Source organism: Bactrocera oleae, chromosome 4 (assembly GCF_042242935.1).
Source record: "Bactrocera oleae isolate idBacOlea1 chromosome 4, idBacOlea1, whole genome shotgun sequence".
NCBI classification, from domain to species: Eukaryota; Metazoa; Arthropoda; class Insecta; order Diptera; family Tephritidae; genus Bactrocera; species Bactrocera oleae.
The window spans coordinates 51201356-51225988 of record NC_091538.1 but is presented as its reverse complement, the minus strand read 5'-3'; the positions used below and the strand labels follow the sequence as shown (position 1 = coordinate 51225988).

Genomic DNA, 24633 nt, shown 5'->3' with positions numbered 1-24633 from the left:
AATAAAATTAAAATTTTCAAGATACTTTTATTATTTTTACGCACATGCAGATTATAATTCCGTAGAATATCTTAAATTTTACATTTTATGCAATGAAACACTAACTTAGGTCTTATCTCTTTCCCTCCCTTTCTTACCGTATTATTTTGAAAATAATACATTTAATTACAGAACCGTGCGAATTAATAAATGTCATTAATGTTATTGTTTGATGAACGATGTTTTCATTCAACAGTAACGGCATTTCTGTAATTCTCATCAAGTTAATCCAATAAAAAACGTGATTATACTTGTGTTTAAGGGTGTATTCTAGGCTAGAAATTTTAACATATCCAAAAATGTGTCCTTGCTTATTTTGACAGCTTATACATACATATATTCAAAAACATCTCTCTAAAAGGGTTTTACAAAAATCAAATTATTTTCAAAGTTATAGCCGTTTTTGTGTCGTTGCAACTTGGCCGGTTTAGTTTTGACTCAAAACTTTAAATGCGTTTTTCTCGAAACTGTCTTTCAAAACGATCCCACCATTTCTCAGGTTCTACTGGACCGATATACCTGAACATTTTGGATAGTCTTCTTTATAGGCTTATCTATGTCTGGAACTACCATATATCCAAATTTAAATGTTTACTATGTTAAAAAAAAAATCGAAACATTCAAAAAAAGTGGTACGAATATTGTTTCTTCTTTTTCAGGCAGTTGCATTTCGTAAAATATTTTTTTTCGACTTTTCCGTAGTTCTAGACATTATTCTCGATTAAATTTTTTTTTTTTTTCAAATTGCTAGTAGCGGGATATGGTCACGTATCAATTTTTTTTTTTAATTTTTTGATTTTTCCTGTATTACTGTAATGATAATAAATATCGAATAAGAATTAATAGTAGAAACATTAGTTGTCGTTTTATTATAAATATTTCTTCTTAATAAAAATGCATTTCCTTTCTATTAGGTATTTTTCTTTATCTCAAATGCCCGTTTACGATCAATATTTTATTTTATATATATACTGCAGGCATACGCACTAGATTATGACTAGGATAATATCAATAATTTATTTTTATATGTATATTTATCGATGAATCATCCTCACTTCCGCAGCAACCAAGAGCAAACCATTAAAGCGTCCACTAAATGGCATATAATATTCAATATTGTGCATAATGATTGAAATTAATGTTGTCTTCTTTTCTTTTCAGAAATCGAGTTGGGCACAAAATGCATCGTGGAGATGGAAAAACAGCAGACAATTCTGCAAAATCCGCCATCACTGGACAAATTGGAGAGGTAAGCGAGGTCTTAATGCAGTTTCTAGTTATACATATGTATATATAATATATATACCATATAAAAATGTCTGTACTAGTATATAACTAGAAGAAAATTTTAGTAGTTGCCCTGTAGGAAAATTTGTAGATTTCGAACAGATTAAATTAGTGACCGCCTAGTCTACAAAACATATTTTTTTAACAACATTTTCCTTATTATAATAAAGTTTCTCGAATGTTTTAACGGGTATTTTCTACTTTTAGTCCAAACTTTGGTACGGCTATACCCCACAACGCTACGATAGGGAATAAAAAATGATTAAAATATCGCACAATAAGTAGCTGAGTAATTCGCTTATAATATTTCTCAACTTCGTTAAAAGTTCAGAGAAACTGGTCATCTTGGTCGTGTTTAACTTCTTCGGAGTAGACGAGATTTTGTTATTATTTCATCAATCTTACCATAGCAAACTCTGTTACATAAAAACGTTCGTTATAAGTAAAGTAGACAAATGTGTTGGTCTGTTTTTCAACAACAACTGGATAAGTCCCAAGCAGACTTATGTTCTCCAAGGACACTCAGACAAGCCATGTCTCCAAAGACAGCTAGTCATGTATTATCAATTTGCCTCGTAATTATTATAATTTACAAACAAAGATAGACTTCAAGCTCGATTGGCATATGCCTTCGTTCAAAGTAATATGTAAAGAAACCTATGCAGTACCGTTATATGGTTCTCTGCTACTGAAAATCGAATCATATTCGAAACTGCTTAAAATTTTCCTGCAGGGCACACACCGCTTGCAGCACATAATTGTAATGTCTGTATCTGATTTAATGCTCGCGCACGTGCTCCCTCGCATAACTAAGCCTATTTGACCATAATGTCGCTGCTTCTCTGTACTATTACATTCTTTCTTTTTTTCCACATAAATTATGGTATATTTTTTATCGTTTCAGAAAACCACCCAAGACATTTGCATTCGATCACTGCTTCTACTCGTTAAATCCCGAAGATCTGAATTTCGCCTCACAAGAGTCCGTCTTCGATTGTGTGGGACGTGATATACTCTATAATGCATTCCAAGGCTACAATGCCTGCATATTCGCCTATGGCCAAACAGGTGAGTACACACTATATACATACATACAAAACATACTGAACTATTTATTCACTTTATTTTTTCGCTACCCTTCTTAGGCTCCGGCAAATCATACACAATGATGGGTTCGCTCGAGTCCAAAGGCATCATACCACGCCTCTGCGATGAGCTCTTCTCAGCTATAGCCAATAAAACGACACAGGATCTCATGTATAAGGTTGAGGTGTCCTACATGGAGATCTACAATGAGAAAGTGCACGATCTGCTTGATCCGAAACCAAATAAACAGTCACTCAAGGTGCGTGAACACAATGTATTGGGTCCATATGTGGATGGTCTGTCGCAATTGGCGGTTTCCTCATACAAGGATATTGACAATCTCATGACCGAAGGCAATAAATCACGTACTGTCGCCGCAACGAATATGAATGCGGAATCGTCACGTTCGCATGCTGTTTTCTCGGTGGTGCTCACACAAATACTAACAGATCAGGCGACCGGTGTGAGCGGTGAGAAGGTGTCACGTATGTCGTTGGTGGATTTGGCTGGTTCCGAACGCGCTGTGAAGACTGGTGCTGTTGGCGATCGACTCAAGGAGGGCTCCAACATTAATAAGTGAGTTTGTGTCTGTGTGGGGAAGGGAGGGCAATATGTATTGGAAAAGTTATTTTAGTTATTTAAAAAAAAAATGTATATATATTTTTATGCTTACATATTCTTTCAATTTACATTTTCCAGATCACTCACCACCCTGGGTTTGGTCATCTCGAAGTTGGCCGATCAATCGAATGGCAAAAAGAGTGGCAACGACAAATTCGTACCCTATCGCGACTCTGTACTCACATGGCTGTTGAAGGACAATTTGGGTGGTAATTCAAAAACCGTTATGGTTGCCACAATATCACCATCTGCCGATAATTACGAAGAGACGCTTTCGACGCTGCGTTACGCCGACCGTGCCAAGCGTATTGTCAATCACGCTGTCGTCAATGAGGATCCGAATGCGCGCATCATACGCGAATTGCGACTGGAAGTAGAAGCGTTACGTAATATGCTAAAACATGCGACCGGTTCGCCAGTGGGCGATGTACAACGTGTGGATATCCACGACAAGCTGGCCGAAAGTGAGAATTTGATGAAGCAAATCTCACAAACGTGGGAGGAGAAATTGGTGAAAACCGAACGCATACAAAACGAACGTCAGCAGGCGCTCGAAAAGATGGGCATTAGCGTGCAGGCGAGCGGTATTAAAGTGGAGAAGAACAAATATTATTTAGTCAATTTGAATGCTGATCCGTCCCTGAATGAGTTGTTGGTTTACTATTTAAAGGTGAGTGGTGGTAGTATTGGTGTAGTTGTTGTTGTTGTTAATTCTAATTGCGAGCGGCTGTTGATATGTAGTTATATAAGCGGTATATATCAGAATCGTTGTTTTTTAGATTGTCATGTCTTGTTTTTTTTGACAATCGGGTTTGCATAACCGAAACGAACCCAGAGTTTTTTACGCTCAAAGATTTTCATCTACGCAGCATTCTCGAAGCATATTTGGCAAATGTTTTATAACACAACAACAACAACAGATATACTTGTCTACCAATTAGATCTTGGTTCTATGTTGTTGTTCCAGTAAACTTTTTTATTAAGTGTATAGTAGGTCTAACAGTCCTAGTTGCCACCGGCTGCTCCGCTTTCCTTTCATCTGTAAATACTACTAACGTTGTTGTTGATTCAAATATTGGGGTGTTTTGTTTTCATTGTAACGGGAAGACAACATTTCCCAAATAAATATGTATTTTTTCTTCCGCTACACCAACAACAACATTCTACACTTCATTTAAAAAATTTTTTCAAATGATTATGCTTACTTCTGCTACCACAATAACATTTGTCCACTTCTTTGATAACACTCTCTAAAGAAATACCGTTATTCATAATTTTTCATATCGAAACTATGCTATTGGTTTTGCTTTTGTTGTTGCAGCCGAGAATCTCAACTGAAATATTTGGAGAATACTTTTTGACATATTCATTACCAATTTTACAGTTTTTAAACTTATTCGTTTTATTTCCAGGAACGCACCCTAATCGGTGGTCATAGCATTTCCGGCCAACAACCAGACATACAACTATCCGGCCTTGGTATACAATCTGAACACTGTGTCATTGTCATCGAAGATGGTGGCCTCTTTATGGAACCCATACAGGGTGCCCGTTGCTTCGTGAATGGTTCGGCAGTGCTGGAGAAAATTCCATTGCTCAATGGCGATCGCATACTCTGGGGTAATCATCATTTCTTCCGTGTTAATTGTCCAAAGAGCGCCAATGCCAACATGATCTCGGAACCACAAACCCCGGCACAGCTGATCGATTATAATTTTGCGCGCGATGAGATAATGCAAAATGAACTGAGCAATGATCCCATACAAACGGCCATCGCTCGGCTCGAGCGGCAACACGAGGAGGACAAACAGGTGGCTCTAGAGAAGCAGCGACAGGTGAGCAAACAACAACTAACTTTTATGAGCCTTTAAAATTATATATTTTGTTTTAAACACGCATTCGTAGGAGTATGAGCGCCAGTTCCAACAGTTGCGTAACACGCTATCGCCCAGCACACCTTACGCCCCGTATACACCATACGATCCCTTACGTTTGGGTAAGATTACACCGAACACACCTACATCGCAAATGCGCGTGGAAAAGTGGGCACAGGTAGGCACAGTTATTTATTATCGCTTCATTAGCGACTATTAGCTTACACATTAATTTCAGAAGGTATAGACATACATAAATATTTACATGGTAATTTGTGTTTTTAGGAGCGTGATGAGATGTTCAAGCGTTCGCTGGGCCAATTGAAAAACGATATTATGCGCGCCAATGCTTTGGTGCAGGAGGCCAACTTCCTCGCCGAGGAGATGGAGAAGAAGACAAAATTCTCAGTTACTTTGCAAATACCGCCGGCCAATCTTAGTCCAAATCGGCGGGTAAGTGTAGACTTTTGACAGCTATTCAGCAAGCTGAAATGCTAATACATGAAGGTTATAATAACTTTATACGTGAGCGTGAGTGAGTTTAAAATATGACTTTAATTAGGTTAGGAAATTTCACAACAAAAAGTATGGTTAGATAATATTTTACGATAGTAATTTTAATGATGATTAAATACGACCGTTTCTTTCTTTGCCAAGCATTAAACATTATATACCGAAAAATATTTTATATATCAAGAAAATATATTTTTATATGCTGAACATACTCTGTCTGGTTTCGTAATGTAGGATCTATAAGTAATTATAGATTTTTAAAGGGTCCCTGAACATGGTATATTAAGTTTGACACGAAATTTGTAACACCCAAAAGGAAACGTCGGAGCCCCTATAAAGTAAATGCATATAAATGTAAATGATTAGAGTGACAAGCTCAGTCAATTTAATCATATCCGTCTGATACACGAACTACTCAGTTTTTGAGATATCAATCTGAAATTTTTCACACGTACTTTTCTGCTGCTCATTTGTCGGAACGACCGATATTGGATCACTATAGCATATAGCTGCCATACAAACTGATCGATCCAAATAACGTTCTTGCTTGGAAAACTTTTTATTTGACAAGACATTTGCACAAAATTTGGAACATATCATTGTCAAAAACAACGGTACACCCCTCGAATAAACTGTTCAGATTGAACAACTATAGCATATAGCTGTCATACAAACCGATCGATGAAAATCAAGTTCTTGTATTTAAACTTTTTATTTGTGAAGGGTATTATAGCTTCGGTGCAACCGAAGTTAACGGTTGTTCTTGTTATTTAGGTATTTATATACATATATAATATATATTGTATATTTGTTCAATTCTCTCCAACAACTACTTTAATGTCCCATTGTCTTATATATTCCCTTGCAGCGTGGTGCTTTTGTCAGCGAACCAGCCATTTTGGTGAAACGCACGAATTCCGGCAGTCAAATTTGGACCATGGAAAAGTTGGAGAACAAACTGATTGACATGCGCGAAATGTATCAGGAGCACAAGGAACGCATTTTGAATGGCTTGGTAAGTAAGCTACAGTCCACTCATTTCATTTCATCTACTCGCATTCAATGCTTGTATATAAATAAGCCAGTTTGTACGTATGTATGCTAACTATGCTATTCCATTTCAACATCTCTGCATTTCTCCATTTTTACTAACCTATTGCAATTCGCTCAAAATACACTGCTCGAAAAAAACTAACTAAATAAATAATAAAGCCTGTCGTTGAAACATACTCCGACGATGAAGATAGCGATGAGGTAATTGTTACTTACTACTCTTCCATATGAACATGCCTATCAAATACTCTCTCTCCTTTGCAATTCCTTTTGATTTAACACACACAACCACAAGTTTATTAGACCTTTTTTTTTTTTACTAATTTCCGACGCATTTTCAGGAAAGCGAAAACTCCAAATCGTTAGATCCATTCTACGAGTCACAGGAGAATCACAATCTGATTGGTGTCGCCAATATATTCCTTGAGGTACTCTTCCACGATGTTAAGCTGGACTATCACACGCCCATCATAAGTCAACAAGGTGAAGTTGCTGGCCGACTTCAGGTCGAGGTACAACGCATTGCCGGTCAAATGCCACAGGATCGCATGTGCGAATCGATTTCCGAGTCTTCGACCGATTCACGTGACGAATACGATGATCCCGTCGATCCAATGTCCAATCAAATCACTTGCCGTGTCTCAATAAAGAGTGCCACCGGCTTGCCGCTCTCACTCTCCAACTTCGTTTTCTGTCAGTACACATTTTGGGGTCACCAGGAGACGGTGGTGCCAGTGATCAACGCAGAAGCGCCCTCACACGATCAGAATAAAGTATTTAAATTTGAGCACACCAAGGACTTCACCGTCGCCATAAATGAGGAATTCATAGAGCACTGTATTGAGGGTGCGCTATCGGTTGAAGTTTGGGGTCACCGCAGCGCCGGTTTCTCCAAAACCAAAGGCTGGGAGGTGGAGCAACAGCAGGCTAAGGCGCGTTCGCTTGTCGACCGTTGGGCGGAACTGTCGCGTAAAATCGAATTGTGGGTGGAAATACATGAGCTAAATGACAATGGTGAATACTCACCGGTGGAGGTGACAAATCGCACCGAAGTGCTCACCGGTGGCATCTATCAGTTGCGTCAGGGTCAACAACGGCGCGTAAATGTACGCGTCAAGCCGGTACAAAATTCCGGCACGCTGCCGATCATCTGTCAGTCCATAGTAAATATTGCAATCGGCAGCATCAGTGTGCGTTCGCGTCTACAACGACCACTCGACTCGTATCAAGAAGAAGATCTCACAGTGCTGCGTGAGCGTTGGAGTGAAGCGCTCGGACGCCGACGCTCGTACCTCGATCAGCAGATACAGAAGCTTATCAAGAAAGAGGAGAAGACCGAGGAGGAGCGTGAACGCGAGCTGAGTTTGGTGCACCAGTGGGTGTCGTTGACCGAAGAGCGCAATGCCGTTTTGGTGCCCGCACCCGGTTCTGGTATACCCGGCGCGCCAGCCTCTTGGGAGCCACCCGCCGGCATGGAACCGCACGTACCCGTATTGTTTCTCGATCTAAATGCCGACGATATGTCCGCACAAAATACCAATGATGAATTCTCTGTTGCCGGTCAAAATTCGATACTCTCCAAAGAGCATGGACATAAATTCTACACGCTACAAATACTACAACATCTGGAGAAAGATGTCTGCTCGATAGCCAGTTGGGATTCGTCCATGCACGACAGTCAGGCTTTGAATCGTGTTACCGAAGCGAATGAGCGCGTATACCTGATCTTACGCACCACTGTGCGGCTCTCACATCCAGCACCCATGGATTTGGTGTTGCGCAAACGCATAAGCATAAACATCAAGAAGGGTCCGAGCATTACCGATCGCTTGAAGAAGTTCCGTTTGGTGCGTGGCGAGAATGCCATATTGCAAACGGGCGTCACCTACGAAGTGGTATCCAACATACCAAAAGCATCCGAAGAGCTGGAGGATCGCGAATCGTTGGCACAACTAGCCGCCAGCGGCGATGATTGTTCCGCAAGTGATGGCGAAACCTACATCGGTTCGTGTTCGTTTTTTGTTGTTTATTATATATTTATTAAATTTTATTTTTATGCTTAGAAAAATACACGCGCGGCGTTTCCGCTGTGGAGAGCATACTGACGCTGGATCGCTTGCGCCAAAGCGTCGCCGTCAAAGAATTGGAGACTGCGCATGGTCAGCCACTATCGATGCGCAAGACGGTCAGCGTGCCCAATTTCTCACAGGTACTGTATGCCACTCAGACTTTCGGTTCATAATTATTCGTAGCTACGTCACCAGTCACTGCCAGACACATCGTAGTTAGTTGTGTTTTTTGACACAAAAGCTTTATTATTTTCCGCCAAATTCTCGTATCACAATTTTAGCTGCTTCTACTATACTATATATACATACAATATGTACTACGTGCATTTATGTATGTATATATAAGAATTATTTAACCGATTATTAATTTGAATTCGTATCTATGAACTATATTACCAAGCTCTAAAACAAAATTCTTCTTTTTTCTCACTTTTTTGCGCTTTCACCTAAAAAAAACAACCAAAACAAATAACCAAAACTTAACCAAACAAATTTGAATCAATCTGTCAATATGTGTATTGTCCTCACCAAATGTCGAACAAAATTTGAATTCTACCACCTCACCTATGTACTACAATTATTAACAAACTTATTAACCACCAACAACAAAAAATTTAAACAAACAATATGTATTGTTGTAATGATAATTGGTGCGTAAAAATTATGAAATAACCGCCGTCTGCACATAAACACATTCGATATACGTTGAACGTATCGTTAATTTGTAACTGTCTGTCCAACAGACGGTTAAAGAAACAACAACTGCAAGTGTAAGTATGCGAAGTGTGCAAAACGAAATTGAAAACATTTTTGCAAAAACAACAAAGTCAAGCATAAAAAGTGGATTTGAAGGGGCTGACATATAGATTTTTTTTGATTTTGTTTTTGTTTTTCTGTGCTGTCAAGTCCTGTGGTGTAGTTCTAATGACAAAAAAAATACAAATTCTATAAGTAAAATTTTAGCTGCTTGAAAATATGAATTTGTAACCGAAAACCGGATCAATAAATTTGTTTATATATTTATATAAATTTTTAGGTATTTAAAAGACTTAAAAATTGTAAAGTTTTTAAAAAGTAAAAATTCATATAAAATGTAGTAAATATTAAAATGATTGAAATTAAATGTATAATAATTTTTAATTTTTCTACGCGATAATATCGTTTTACACACTGGTTATTATAAATATATTTTTTTTTTATTTAACTATTTTTCTGAGTATTATTTTTTTTTTTTAAAGATTTTTATACTCTCGCAACAAGTTGCTACAGAGTATAATAGTTTTGTTTACCTAACGGTTGTTTGTATCACCTAAAACTAATCGAGTTAGATATAGGGTTATGTATATATAAATGATCAGGATGAAGAGACGAGTTGAAATCCGGGTGACTGTCTGTCCGTCCATCCGTCCGTCTGCCATATTGCCACAATAAAATACAAGATTTTTATTTGTTATACAGGATCACATTAGGGAGGGGCATCTGCAGTAAAAAAAAATTTAAGTGGGCGTGGTCCCGCCCCTAATATGTTTAATGTGCATATCTTCTAAACCGCTAAAGCTATAATAGCAAAATTCACTGAAAACGAACCTCTTAGCACCTCTATCAACAGTGTGAAAATGGGTGAAATCGGGTGACAACCCCGCCCACTCCCCATATAACGGTACTGTTAAAAACTACTAAAAGCGCGAAAAATCAAGAACTAAACACGCCAGAGACATTAAATATTATCTAGTATGAGATGACTTTATAGGAACCGCGTTGAAAATTAGACCGTGGGCGTGGCACCGCCCACTTTTAGGTAAAAACCCATATCTTGGGATCTGCTTAACCGATTTCAACCAAATTAGGTACATTATTTTCATATCTCTATGTTATAGTCCGAAAATGGGCGAAATCGGATTACAACCACGCCTATTTCCCATATAACACCATTTTAAATTCCATCTGATTCTTTCACTTTCCACTACGCATATCAAGCAACAAAGATTATATCGGGGTAAACTTTTGCGGGAATAATGCGTTTGAAGTATGCCACCTTGTGACCAAAAATTGTCTTAACCGAACCAAAACTGTTCAAACCCCTAGTTGCCTCTTTACCGAAAATATTCGTCAATGTGTAAGATATATAATTGAAATTCATATAATAAAATAAATAAATGAAACTCTCGATAATAGTATGTTTTTGTGTTAAAAAATGGGTTAAAACGGATCAATACTTCCTTTAATATAAAATTTTGTCAACATCTGAAGTAATTTCCCGAGCTTTGATCCTTGCAAGTTGCGAGAGTATAAAATGTTTGGTTACACCCGAATTTAGAACTTTCTTGTTTTTTTTTTTTTTGGTTACACTATTATAAATATTTTGTTTTTATTTAATTAATTGAATACATTTTTAGGATGTTATATATTTTATAAACAATTTTTTTACATTAATTATTATTAGTTTTTTTTATTGTTAGAATGATGTTTTTCTAAATTATTTTTATATATTTTTTAATTTTAATTTTTTTTTATAATTAATTTATTTTTTTTAGTATGTTATTTATTTTATTATTGTTTTTTTTTAATTTTATTATTTTTTTTTTATAAAATTTATTATAAATGTTTTTTTATTAAATAAAATTAATAAATTTATATGTTGTATTTTATATATAATTTTTGTTGTTGTTGTAATGTTTTTTTTTACAAATTGTTTTTATATTTACTTTTATACATTTTTTTAAAGATGTTTTTAAAATGTTTTTTTTTTTGTAATTGTAAAATATTAATTATTCATAAATTTTGCCAATTGTAAATGTAAAAAGACTACAATCTGACTTACAAACACATTACAATACCGTTTCCCCTACATTCGGATCAAGGTAATCTCCCACGGACACTGATTTTTAACTCGGTATCATTTCTCAAAATTATTATATAAAAAGTTTTTTTTCTGCTCATTATCAGTATCTTTTACCTAATTTTTAGGGAAAGATGTGGACCAAGGCTATTTAGAATATTTAATTTATGAAAAACAATGTCGTTAAAAATATGTAAACATTTTTAATTATTATGGCAACAACATTAATCATTCCTCTTTTACGTGGTTTCCGTTGTTGTTGTAGCGACAAAATTCTGCCGAGTTGACAGTGCTTGGCCGGATAAAATCCGAGTCCGTTCCGGTTACGTAGACCCAACTGCCGTGTGAACGGGGAGAGGAGTGGGAAACGTAGTTTTCGTCGTGTACAGCGACTCCGTTGGATATAACTTGGTTTTATTCCAATTATGAGGCTGAAATCCTCTCACTCTGTCTTAATATTTCATTATTTCTGTATGTTATATGACTAGATTTAAAATTGTTTTTGTTAGGCTGGGTACAAAGTGCTGCAAAATGTAAAGGTTTACAATTAGAAAATTAAGAAAAAAGTTAAATAATAAGGAAAGCTAACTCGGGCGGAATCCAATATTAACATATATTCTATTAATAATATATCTGCACAATTCGCTGGAGGCCTGAGTGATCAGTGAATAATACACGCTTATACACAAGTGGCCACAAAAACTCAAAATATTCGTTGAATTTACAATTATATTTTTTTATAATACCCTAAACATGGTATTGTATAATAAGTTTGCTATGATGTTTGTAACACCCAAAAGGAAACGTCGAAGACCCTACAAAATATATACATAAATGATGAGCGTGATCTGAAATTTTGCACACGTCCTTTTCTAACAAAGAAGCTGCTTATTTGTCGGTACCGATATCGGACCACTATAGCATATAGCTGCCATACAAACAGAGCGATCGGTATCGAGTGATTATATGGAAAACTTTTTCATTTGACGAGATATCTTCAAGAACTTTGGCATGGATTATTGTCTAAAGCAACGGTGCAATCTCCGAAAAAATTGTTCAAATCGAGTCGCTATAGCATATAGCTGTCATACAAAGTGACGCCAAAAATCAAGTTCTTGTAAGGAATATTTTTTTGTTTTATATAATTTTTTTTAGCAAAAAACAATTTATTTTTCTGTTTTTTACATATTTTTTAAGAAAAAAATTTTAATTTAAAGAGGTTTTTCATTAAAAATCTTTTTATTTACTAAATCGAATATAATAATTTAAAAGAAAAAATTAACTAATAACCGTAAGTATTTACTTTATCTACGTAATTACTTAATTTATTGAATAACTCTCGGAAGAAGTTTTAAATTTCACTCGTAAGTATTCACTACAGCAGCACAAATGCAAATGACACATTAATCACCAATTTAACAAAAACGCATATATAGTGGAAACATCAAAAACGAACTAATATTTTACGCCTTGGGAATTTGAGTATTTCAAAACGTTTAGTTTCGAATCCACTTTTTATGTGCCACTTTTAAATGTGTGTGTTTTATATGTATGTATGTGTTTGTTTCATTCTTTTTAACTATATTTAGTTACTTTGGTTACACAAACTTTTTAGCTACCCTTTTTCTTTCTTTATAAGTAATTTTAACAAGCAAGTAGTTGAACTTATATTATGTAGTCACAATTGAGTAAAGTACTTTTTTTTAAAGGAAACCACATTATAAATATTATGTAATGCAATATTGTTTCATTTGTAAATCTCTTGTGCAGCTCATGCGTTTCGATGCCTCCATGGAGTCGCTGCTGAATGTCGGACGCTCCGAATCCTTCGCTGATCTCAACAATCAAACATTGAACTCCAAATTTCCAGGTACTTAAAAACTATATAAATACATTGAAATATATATATGTATATAATATTTTTTCATTTAGCACATGCAGCCATACGCGACTTTGGCACACGCAATCGCCACAGCTTTGGCGGCAAGGGCAGCAATGACGAGCCGCCTTGCAAACCATTTGGCATTGGTAAGAATGGCTTCATGTGCGCTCTAGCACAATGCTATTTTCAATTTATAATATTTTAACTGCAGTCAAGTTATATATATTTTTTTCTTTGCGCAAGCGCTGTTTATAAATTTTTTTTTATTATATTTATTTTTATTATTCTTATCTAATTTTTTGACACCTTTTGCTGACGCAAATTCGTGCATAATTTGTTTTATTCTCCCTTAATTTGATAAAAGTCTACAAAAATATGCCACTGGCGTAATTTTTAGTTTAATGAACTTGTTGCTGGTTTCAATTTTATTATTTAAGAACTGTAGCTACAAATTTTGCTTGTGTGCAAAATTTAAACTGCATTTTTTCCACTAAAAATTGCTGGTAAATTTCTTAATTTAAATTTTTTCCTTTTAAAAATTAGGTCCCAACTTAGTAACCATAGTTTTTTTTTTATGTAAAACTGCTTTTTATCATGGTAGTATTCATTAACACTTATCGTATTCTAGTCAGTTTCAGAAACGTTATAGCGTCATTTACATTTTTTTTATATTAACTGCCGTTTAATACTGGAGAGTGTAGTTTTCAACATTTACTTTTTGTATAAAATTAATTTAATGTCAGTGGAAATGGTAGAAAAAGTAATTATTTCCACTGTAAAAAAAATGTAAAAGCTTTGAAAAGTTGCTAGAACGCACACTTTTTATAATAAGTCCCAAGCATTCTATGTAAATGTAAGTCTACAAAAAATTTTTTTTTGTGGATTATGCATAAAGTTGAAGAAACAAACACATTTCCTCAAACAAGTGATAGTTAAATACAATCCACAAACCCCAAAAACTATTTTTAATAAATTACTGAATGCGATTTTCGCGTCTCGTACCAACACTTCTCTCCTTATTGTAGAGTTATTTACTTTGGCAACACTTTCATGGTAGTTTGAGTCGCTGAAGTAGCTTGAACTTTTTTAAATATTGCGTTTTCATGTGTTGCCTGCTTCCTACAACATTCTTTTATAACTAATAAACCCCAGATTCAGTCGAAATCTCTGCTAAAATAAAGTCTAACCTCACTTTTCGACTACCATCACCAGCTAACTTGCGCTCATTTACACCAACCATTCTCTGTAGTATCCATTACTTGCGCTATTAATATATATTTTTTCGCATATAATCGTACAATTTAAATGCAATTTGTAGTTGCTAACGGTTTACAAGCCAATCTTCGCACAATTCTATCAACCAATTACCTTATCCCAAGCATTTTCCTGCCACAGCAGTTTTGAAAGTAAAAAAATTTTGAATTAAAACAAAATCACTTGTTAATATTGTCGTAAGAACACTCTGTAATTGAGTTGTACGTTACACTTTTACGCTTCATACTTTATACGTACATGTAACCGTTATAATATATACATACATAGCTAACGTGCTTTTGCAAATCATTACTTTTTATGTACACGCTTCCCCGTTATTGCAGCTTTTCCAAATTTTGCTAAAGCATTTGATGAATTGCTTTCTTGTTCTGCAAATAAAATAAATAAATAATTAGAATTAAAAGTACCTATTTTAACGAATCAAGTCCATCAAAATCGTACATCTCAAAACATTTACTTCATTCATCGAAAAAATTGAAAACAAAGTTTCGAGGAACATTTATACCAATGCATATAAATTAAAAAAAAAAAAAAATTATTTTAAATGCTTAAGGGGATTCACGAATTTGGTTAAAAATGCTACTTATTAAATGTTTATATATATTTTAATTATAATGTTTTAATTATTTTATATAAACATATAAATTTTGAAGAACACGAAAAAGCAATCTACTATTTTCTTTTAGTTTTTTACGTGGCAACCTTCTATTTTGAGCATTTTTATACTTAATATAGTAAAACAAAATAAAGTATTGTCTACCTCTAGGTAAAAGTAATAAAAATTAAGCCACTCATTTAAGGTTTATAGTGTCATAAATGTACTAAATAATATATAACCAACTTATTTGCAGGTTGTTCATTTTTCTAATAATTCCGTGCGTTCCAAAATTAATATTTGCCAAGTATTAACCAAACAAAAAGGGGGGAAAATATATGAAATAAAATAGATATATCTTTTTTCTCTTTTTAAAAGGCTATATAATATACATTATTGGTCGAAATAAATTTTTTAACATTTAAAAATGTTTGAACACTTCCATAAGAAGTCGTTGCCTACTTTTAGGAGCTTTTAAAATCATTATGTAGCCATATAGCACTAATTATAGTTCTAATAGATTTATTTACCAGGCAAAAAAAAACAATTATTAAAACTGATGATAATGCAAAATTATAAGAATTTGTTGCCTACATTAAGCTGCATAGTTAGATAGAAATCTTTATAAAAGATCCTTTGGAGGTTGTTTATATCAAACTTCGTGACTTGTAAGATCTAACAGGTTTAGTTATACATATTTACTTGTTCTCTAATGAAGTTCCTTAAAAAATTTGCTCGCTTCATTGTTTCGTGAATACCTTTAATATATTTTTTTTCAACACATCATCAGCTTTTGTTTCGTAATATATTATATTAAAAAAAAAGCTATAAAAAATTTTGTAAACTTTTTTATAATTAGAAACTTTTTAACTACAAAAAATATTATATATATATGTATGTTAAAAAAATATTTAGGCTAGTTTCTAAATTTAAGTACAAAAATTTCAAACCTAGCAAACTTAACCTAAAATTATATGTCATTAAACTAGTTTTTTTAATTATCTCGTTTTTATTTGCGTTAATTTTAAAATATAAGCAAATTTCAATTCTCAAATAATAAATTTGAAAAATGTTAACACTTATTTTTTATCATTATTACTTTCTATCTCTTTGTTACCGCTTAACATCGCTCTTTTTAAAACGCGTTCTGCAATTGTACTTACTATTTATACTCCTTCGCTCCAACTTCTAAAAAAAAAATAATAAAAATACAACTGCTACAACAACTATGTAACTACAACTCGCTTATCTAACGCACTTTTGGTTGTTTTTGTACGTTTAACTCATTCGAAACCTCCTTCTAATGCAACGTTGTTTCTGTTTCCAATCAACCAAAACAACCGACCAACCAATCAACCAACTAATCAAACGCATAAATTCACCCAAAACATCAGGCTCTATTCTGTCAGGTAAACAACAAAAGCAATTATTAGCGTGCAGCTAGCAAAAAAGCAATAATTTAGTTACGAAAAGAATCGTCAATCGTTCGTACGTTCATTCGTTCGCTCGTTCGTTCACAATGCAAAAATAACAGTATTCTAATTTGAATTGATTTGAATTTGTTGTAACGTTGGTTTACAGTTAACTTTTTAATATATATTTTTTTAAATATTCAACTTTTGCGAAGAAAAATGATAATTCTTATAACAACAAAAACAAATTAAACATTACATTCCATACTAACTGTACACATGTAATCAATTACATAAAAACAACAACAACAAAACAAACTCAACTCAAATCAAACGCGTCGTAACTGTAAAAAAAAACACTCACTCGTATGATGTGCCGTCTCTTTCTATTCTAATGCACCGTTATTTTCTTACAAACAACAACTTTAAATCTATATAAATACACTCCATTGAACATAATAAATATGTATGTGTGTAACTTCAGTTGCTATATATTTAGTATATATCTAGTAAGCTCCCATGATGTGTGAGTTATCGTGCTCGTACACACACACACACTCGTAAAAATATGAAAAAAAAATAAACACAATCACACAAACCTTTTAGCGTTCACTTGTCTACATAGCGCTTGTATGTACTGTCAGTGTAAAAATTAAAAAATATATATATACATACATACATATATTGAACCTCAACTAACCTCCAATAACGCAGGTTATCGCAGTTGCAAGCTAGTGTCTACATAACCAGCATACGAGTTTTCTTACACCCGCTCATTTCGTACGCGTTTCGTTCGTACCCGCATTAGCGTTATTTCATCACCCATTGGTGTCTATGCATTATTCGCCTCCATCATTTCATCTCATGAATGTTGCATTGATGATTTCAGCACTTAGTCAAATTAGTGTTAGTTGATTGTAGCACATTTTAGTTGGCAACTCTGTTTCATAGCTGCATTTTAACTTAATAAAACCTACATTTATTTATTACATTTTTTTTTTTTGAGAATATTTTTAGTTTTTTAAATGTTTTTTATTTATATTTTGTGAACATTAAAACCATTTATTGTTGTGAAGGCGGTAAAACTAGTACAATACATACGCACAAATAAAAATTATTTTTTATTATAAAATTTTATTAAATTAATTCTGTATGCTGAAGCAATCCGCTTTTATACAAGCCATATTCACCTTTATCATTTTACATAAAGGCCCTGAACAGGATATATTAAGCTTGCTACGAAGTTTGTAACACCCAGGAAGGGTGTTGTCGTATATCAGCGAACTTACCCCTCAACTACAACCTAGGTTCTTATTGAGCTTGGCTTCCTCAACATAAGCTTCCAGACAACTTTGTCGTGAGCACTTTTTCTCTCTCTTCCTCTCTCTCTCTTCGCTAATACTTATATACCAAAAAACAAAAACTCGAATTCGCTGGCTTTCTTTAAAGATCAAGGATTGTGCTATCATCCATCATACATACAAAAATATATTATATAATATTATATATAGACTTGCATATAAACTCTCGTTATAAGTATTCCCTTACATTCCTCTGCGTTATTTACGTCAATTAATCATTGTGAAATGAGTGCAGCGGAGTTTTATTTACCTGGACAAAGGTAAATCAACACGACGACAATTCAGCCAATCAAGCAGCGCAAACTGTAATCAGTCATAACTGTAAACAAACATGCAAATACACATACACATGCAGCTGACAAATGTATATGTGTGCGCGCTTGTGGGGTCAACAATTAATTTACAAGCGACCATTCAGAAAATACTATGAAAGTTTTTACGAGCAACTCGTAATCCTTTGGGACTATTTTTTTTTGTATGTACTTATGTACTTATGTGTAACGACGAAAACGAGTGCATATTAATATGTACCAGCTTTTGTTGTAAAATTAATTATAGCTGGCGTTAATTCGCTTTTTTATTAATGGAAAAACATTTTTATAACGCGAATTGGGTTTGGTTGTCATAAACAAACCATTACATGGCTACAAATTGATAAATAATTCCGAAATTATAAACATACCTGACTGACAGCCGTCCTTATAACCTGTCTACCTGTCACGTTGAGTATACAACAAATACCGTTAGTTGATATCCAACGATTATACACATAACAACAAAAAACATACATTGCATCGTCCATTCAGTAATTATTAATACCGTTATTAATAAAAATACAGTTGAATGGCGTCGTGTTGCACTGGCATTTGACTCATTTCGAAATATTCATAAATCATAGCAATTATCATTATGCAAACAAGCATTTTTTCAAACGCATTTACTTACATATTTATGCAACTAAATTTATTTCCTTCCTCTTTTCATATTTACCCAGTTCTAACGTTATTGACTAGCCGTCATTTAGTTTGCTGTTAGCCCCATTCAGCATTAGTGACAATTCTCACATCACTGTAAATAAGCGACAACTGCATTTACATACAGTTACTATATAAAATTACTTACACATATCTATAAGTTACCTATGTACAATATATTGATAGATTATTATTTGTGTACCTATGAATGTAAAGGTCGATTTTGTAAATGATACGAAATTGATAGGCAGAGACACACACTCACTTGTAGGTGGTGTTTTGCGGCCTTATCATAAGCCTAGGGGTTTTATGGTGATTTCAGAATGTAGAAAAATTATAAATATATAGTGAGTAACTGTTTTTTAAAAGCATTTTACATTTTTACAAATGTTCCCGAAAATTTTACATCCGAAGAAGGCTTAAAATTTGTTAGGTAGGTAGGTGGGAGTGCAGTTCCTTGGAGCTCAATCAGCGCTAGATGCGCCATTTTGATAAAAAAAATATAGTTAAACCTTTATAATCTCGCGATGCCGTTGCGTTCAAACCATTTGGTGCCCTCAATGAAACCACTTGTCTCTGTTATGCTTTTTGTAGATAGCCATTCAAGATTTGGTACATGATGGATTCCAAGAGCTCTGGTTGACTATTCAGATATCGTCCAAACCAGTTTAAAAGTCATAAAAAGTACTCCACTTTTAAATTCTAAATGATTTTTTGATTTGAAATTGACTATCCGTTAATGCGGATATTTCGCCTATATAAAACTAGTAATTTACGTTTTCAAAACAAATATGTAGATATGTGACCAAGCTCTGTCACTAAGTCCACAGTCCCAAATATTAATTTTAAAAGTTTTCGTAGTTTTATAAATTCAATCAAAACACTTTGCCCTTTAAGTTTTTGATGAAACGAATGCGAAAATATAGGAAGTCTCTCCGGTAATGAAGCCGCATTTGTTTGAATAGGCTACATTCGACACCGCTTACTGGTGATGATACTTCTAACAAAACCATTGGGCTTCAGCTTTTTCCACGCCTGTGGAATTTACAGGCTTGAAACGTATTATATCCGAAGGAGAACGGTTTTTTTTAGTGATTTTGATAAACAGAAAGCATACCCAGCTTATAATTAATTATATTTAATAGCTTATTAGAAATAGACTGCTAAGAGAGTCCCAGCTCAAAAAATCGTCGAAGTAACGACAAGTTCGTATCCCTCCCACTTGTTATATAACATCGCTGCTTTAGTGAAAAAAGCAATCTTAGGCACTAGTACCAATTTGTTGTTGAATTCAAGGTTATGTCCGCCAAAATTTTATATTCATCATTTTTGTTGCAGATCTCAATAATTTATAATCTTCTGTCGAGATAATGAGTTAGTTTTACGAGAAAGCAACAGTATTGAGTTAAAAAACTTCGATACAATGGATATACAATTACAACCCTCCGCTTTAAAAAGACCAAATTGGCCAATATATTGTATAATGAGTATAATGATACTTTGCCACAAATTGAAGATAATTGTGTCGGAAGTGAACCAAAGTAATTTCCAAAAATTTTTTTTTTCGGAATATTGATTTTTTTTTGGCCAAAAACTGATTGAATAACCTGAAAAAACATATATATTATATAAACTGTATTAAAGAAGAATATTGCGTTTAGGGACTAATAACGCAATTTTTATTGGAATATTTATTTAAAAATAAAGTTTCCTAATAATAGGTTATGTCGAAAACGTTAAGAAAAAATTCCCAAAACTCGTTTAGAAGAAAAGTCAAATCTCAAGGTCAACGCTTAAAAAGATCTCGGTATAATTATATACTTATTCGGATCCTTTTTTTTATCATACGACAATTTTTTTGTAGCATACTGTTATTTGCAACAAACAAGCATTACTTATTTCACCTCATTTTTAGAATTCACCTCGGTGTTGTAATTCTATTTGCTTTTTTTTTACGCTCATTTAGCCGTTTAGCAAACGCCTAGACGTTTGAGTCTGCGCATACATTTTTAATTGTAGCATTTCGTTTCTAGCATTTCTAGTTATTACTCAGCATTATAACTTAGATTTCTCAGTTTTTAATTATTTTCATTGATTCTAGTGGAAATTTATTTAAACACTGTGTAATATTAAACATTTCTAGAGTTTGTTCGGGGCACGCACCAATTTCGCCTTGAATTGTTGTTGTGTGTTTTCTTTAGTTTGTTACTGTTCTTGTTATTGTTGTTGTTGTCGATGCATCTGCAGTTCACCGCAACAAAAGCAAAGTGATTTTAGTTTAGTTTTTTGTGTTTCTGCCACACATATGAAAAATACTCAAATACTCGCCATAACCAAAACATAAATACATATGTATATATGTACAAGTGTATACATATATTAATGTATGTATATATATATATGTACATATGTATGCATGCATTTATTAAGCAAACATTAATAACAAATGCCAATTTCTCATTTCGGAATGCAGCGCGTCCAACTTTCTTGAATTTGAACTTGAATTTCAATCAACGCAATCCGCCGACCAAGCGTAGGTGTCAAACAAAAACAAAAACAAATAATTCTAAAAATAAATATTTACTTTTAAGCCAAAAAAACTTATTAAATTTCCACACATTCCACTTTGCACCAAATTAACACACAATTGTTAATGAGCGCTAATTTACACCCACAACCCACAGCTTCACCGGCTACCAGCAAGCTACTGGGCATGCGCATGACCACACTACACGAAGAGCCGCTCGGCGTGCATCGTGCACTCGCCGAGGAGCCCGAAGACAGCTACAGCGACTCGGAATACACCAATAACGAGTACGAACAGGAGAAGAATCAACAGAATAATTATCATACACGCTCACGGCTCACAGCCTCGAAGACCATGGACTCATTCATGGATGTCAGCAATCATTCCAATCACAGCTACTTAAGTTATACATCCAGTGCTAATGCGAATATGAAGCATTTAACCGGACTGGCCACGCCCAGCATGAGTTCGTCCACATCGAGCGGCTATGGATCGCAGGTCAGCTTAAATTTTAACTAAATATTTTTTATGGCTTTATTAATTGGAAATTACTCACTTTTTTACTTTTAGGCGGTGTCGTGCAGCAATTTGACGAATGATGACATCGCTTCTATGCGTTCAATGAGCATTGATGAGACACCAGGTGAGTCTTCAAGAGAGTTTTTATATCCTGAACAGCGTATATAAAGTTTGCCACAAAGCTTGTAACATACAGAATCGTTTTAGCTATGTCCATCTGTTTGTCTGTATGTCTGTATATACGCGAACTAATCCCTCAGTTTTTGAGATATCGATCTGAAATTTTGCACACGTTCTTTTCTCCAAGAAGCTGCACATTTTCGAAATTTTTCTTCAAAATCAAATACTTGCTTCGGTGCAACCGTATTACCGCTTTTTCTTGTTATCTTAGGTTTTTGGATTTTATTAGGTTACGTGGAATGTCTTTCTAAGATGTACTTGCGTAAATCGAATAAAAACCATATGCTCATAATTCAGGTGGTAATGTTCTTGGCAAGTAATAAAAGTCTTATATCCAAGAGGGATGGCCTTTGAGAATCCTTCGTTCATACAATAATAGGGTCCACATGACACGAACAGTCTCTTAGAGCCTTTGTCTCTATAAAACTATGATTTAAGTGTATTAAGTGTAAGTATTATAACTTGTATATCCCTAACTGTAATTCTGTATCACACGAGAACAATAACTACAATAAAATGAGAATTACTAATGGATTAGACAGTGTCAAATAGTTGGTATTAAAGCCCTCAAGCGCGCATACTTCAGTTTAGTCACGTAAAAACGAGGAAAACGAAAGCAGGCATTAGGATCTTTCGTGGTACTGGATCCAATAGACCTCTTGTGTGGATAACCGGTTATCCTAAATATGAATTGCTTTATGCTGCTTTACCAATAACAACAACTAGTCCATAAGCGATTTCTTCTTCTCGATGAGGTAAGAACTCAACAGAGGCTCAACGCCTTAAGTCCAAGTTTGATGCTGAAAGAATCTATATCAACGTTTCACAATTTGCCTGTATATATTTTCTTTCTGTATATATTTTCTAACCAAAATTATTAATTTAGCAATTTTTTTCTTTTAAACAACTGTTTACTCGTGTATTTGAGCAAAAATTATTACATCAGTTCCGAAAAACAAATAAATATATTAATATTTTCCAGAGAGTATGTTAATTAAAAAATACCGTCAATTCTCTAAACCCATATGTTTTCCTTTTCCCCACTGCAGACTTTCAATCGAATTCACCACCCAACCGGCAAGCACGCTTCAATCCATTCTTAAAAGACATGCCAAAGGCGAATGGCAATAACAAACAACAGCAACAACAACCAGCGCAAACAACGACAGCACATTCGGCGATGAACGACGATCAAAGCGATCCATCGCAAATTCAACAAAAACTAGCACCAGCAAGCACAACAAACAGCGAGAAGACTAACGAAATCAGAACAACACCTAACACATTAAACGACAATGAGGCCAACAACACAAATGCAAAGCTGCCAAACATTACAACAAAAGCACAATACACCGCTGCCAATGCCGAACTACAGATGGAATTGGATATGGATGATGTGGCGAATAACGGCGATTATGTGGCAAATACCATAAATGACGATGATGTTGTTGAACTGAAGAACAACAACAATTGCGAAACGACAACAACAACAGCGGCCAAGTTAATTAACAATCACAACAATAGTGAGAATAATAAGAATACAACAAATGCAACAGCCACATTAATTAGCAACAACATTGCTACCGACAATCAAAATGGCAATGAGACGATAAATCACACAACAACAGCAACAACAAATGAGGCTGAAACACAACAACATCAACCGTTTGAAGGTAATGGCATTGTACGCGGCCAACTGCCCGCCGGTAAAGTGATGCGCCGCAAAAAGACACCACCACAAGGTGGCAACGTCATGTCCAGCAGTGTCATAAGCACCAACAACAATGGCGGTGCGTCGCGTACGCAGTTGCAACGTGCTTCCGTGGCACAAATGGAGGGCATATTGACGGCGTCCAACGATCGGTTGAATGTGTCGATGAGCGGTAGCATGGAACTCGATACAGGTATAAAATGGTCAATTTTATTTTCTTAATTTTTCTATTTTTTTTTTTAATATTTTTTCGATTATTTTACTAAATGTATCCGAATTAGAAAAGAACTCGTTGATTTGCACCTTTGGAATGTACTTGTTTTTGAGAGAAGATAAGTTACGGCTCCTAAGACTCATATGACTCTGCTCATGTTCTCAGCTAAGGTGGGCTTTCTAAGCATGGCAAATCGATTAATAAATAATTAGTTCTTTTAAACGTCGCAAGTTCAGGAACGTTCTCGCATCTCAAACTCTGGGCGAAAACCTTTATTCTTCGAGCAAATTTTTTAATTGATAAATTTAAATTTTTCTACTATAAGTCCTCGTAGAGTGAAATGAACCGAACGCTTGTCGATGAACATAATAAAATAAAATAGAGCAGAATCTAGCCTCTCAGTAGTCAAAATTCAAAGTTCGAATATTTGATATTTTTGGTGAATAATACAATATTTCTGAATCTCATTTATGCGAGCCTTAATCCCCCTTACATTATGAAAAAATCAGAAATCGAGCCATTGCCACGCCCAAAAAACGCAAATAATCAAAATAGGAAGGTACATTTGAGGTTTTTAAAAATGTTTAAAAAGAGCGTGACCT

At 34.5% G+C, this 24633-nt stretch overlaps 1 protein-coding gene and 1 long non-coding RNA gene across 8 annotated transcripts in view; one reads left to right on the top strand and one right to left on the bottom strand.

Annotated features, from left to right (window-relative positions):
- Khc-73 (Kinesin heavy chain 73) overlaps positions 1-24633 on the top strand; it is a 59649-nt gene that overhangs the window by 31774 nt on the left and 3242 nt on the right. For 3 of the 7 annotated variants that reach the window (XR_011395880.1, XM_036377136.2, XM_036377125.2), the window contains exons 3-19: positions 1201-1288; positions 2231-2394; positions 2472-2988; positions 3112-3703; positions 4446-4868; positions 4939-5085; positions 5193-5360; positions 6289-6435; positions 6633-6674; positions 6815-8477; positions 8537-8682; positions 9286-9312; positions 13152-13251; positions 13314-13409; positions 21565-21905; positions 21978-22050; positions 23156-24010. Coding sequence is in view for 6 of the 7 variants with exons in the window: in XM_036377136.2 (XP_036233029.2) it covers positions 1201-1288; positions 2231-2394; positions 2472-2988; positions 3112-3703; positions 4446-4868; positions 4939-5085; positions 5193-5360; positions 6289-6435; positions 6633-6674; positions 6815-8477; positions 8537-8682; positions 9286-9312; positions 13152-13251; positions 13314-13409; positions 21565-21905; positions 21978-22050; positions 23156-24010 (5589 nt within the window). In the remaining variant the exon portion in view is untranslated. Of the gene's footprint in view, positions 1-1200; positions 1289-2230; positions 2395-2471; positions 2989-3111; positions 3704-4445; positions 4869-4938; positions 5086-5192; positions 5361-6288; positions 6436-6632; positions 6675-6814; positions 8478-8536; positions 8683-9285; positions 9313-13151; positions 13252-13313; positions 13410-21353; positions 21414-21564; positions 21906-21977; positions 22051-23155; positions 24011-24633 lie in introns of all 7 variants that reach the window. The other 4 variants (XM_070107852.1, XM_036377151.2, XM_014238648.3 and 1 more) reach the window with 4 other exon arrangements.
- On the bottom strand, positions 14701-18692 carry LOC138856909 (uncharacterized). The gene is made up of 2 exons (XR_011395881.1): positions 18589-18692; positions 14701-14906 (listed from the first exon to the last, which is right to left on the bottom strand). It is a non-coding gene; the product is annotated as an uncharacterized lncRNA (long non-coding RNA).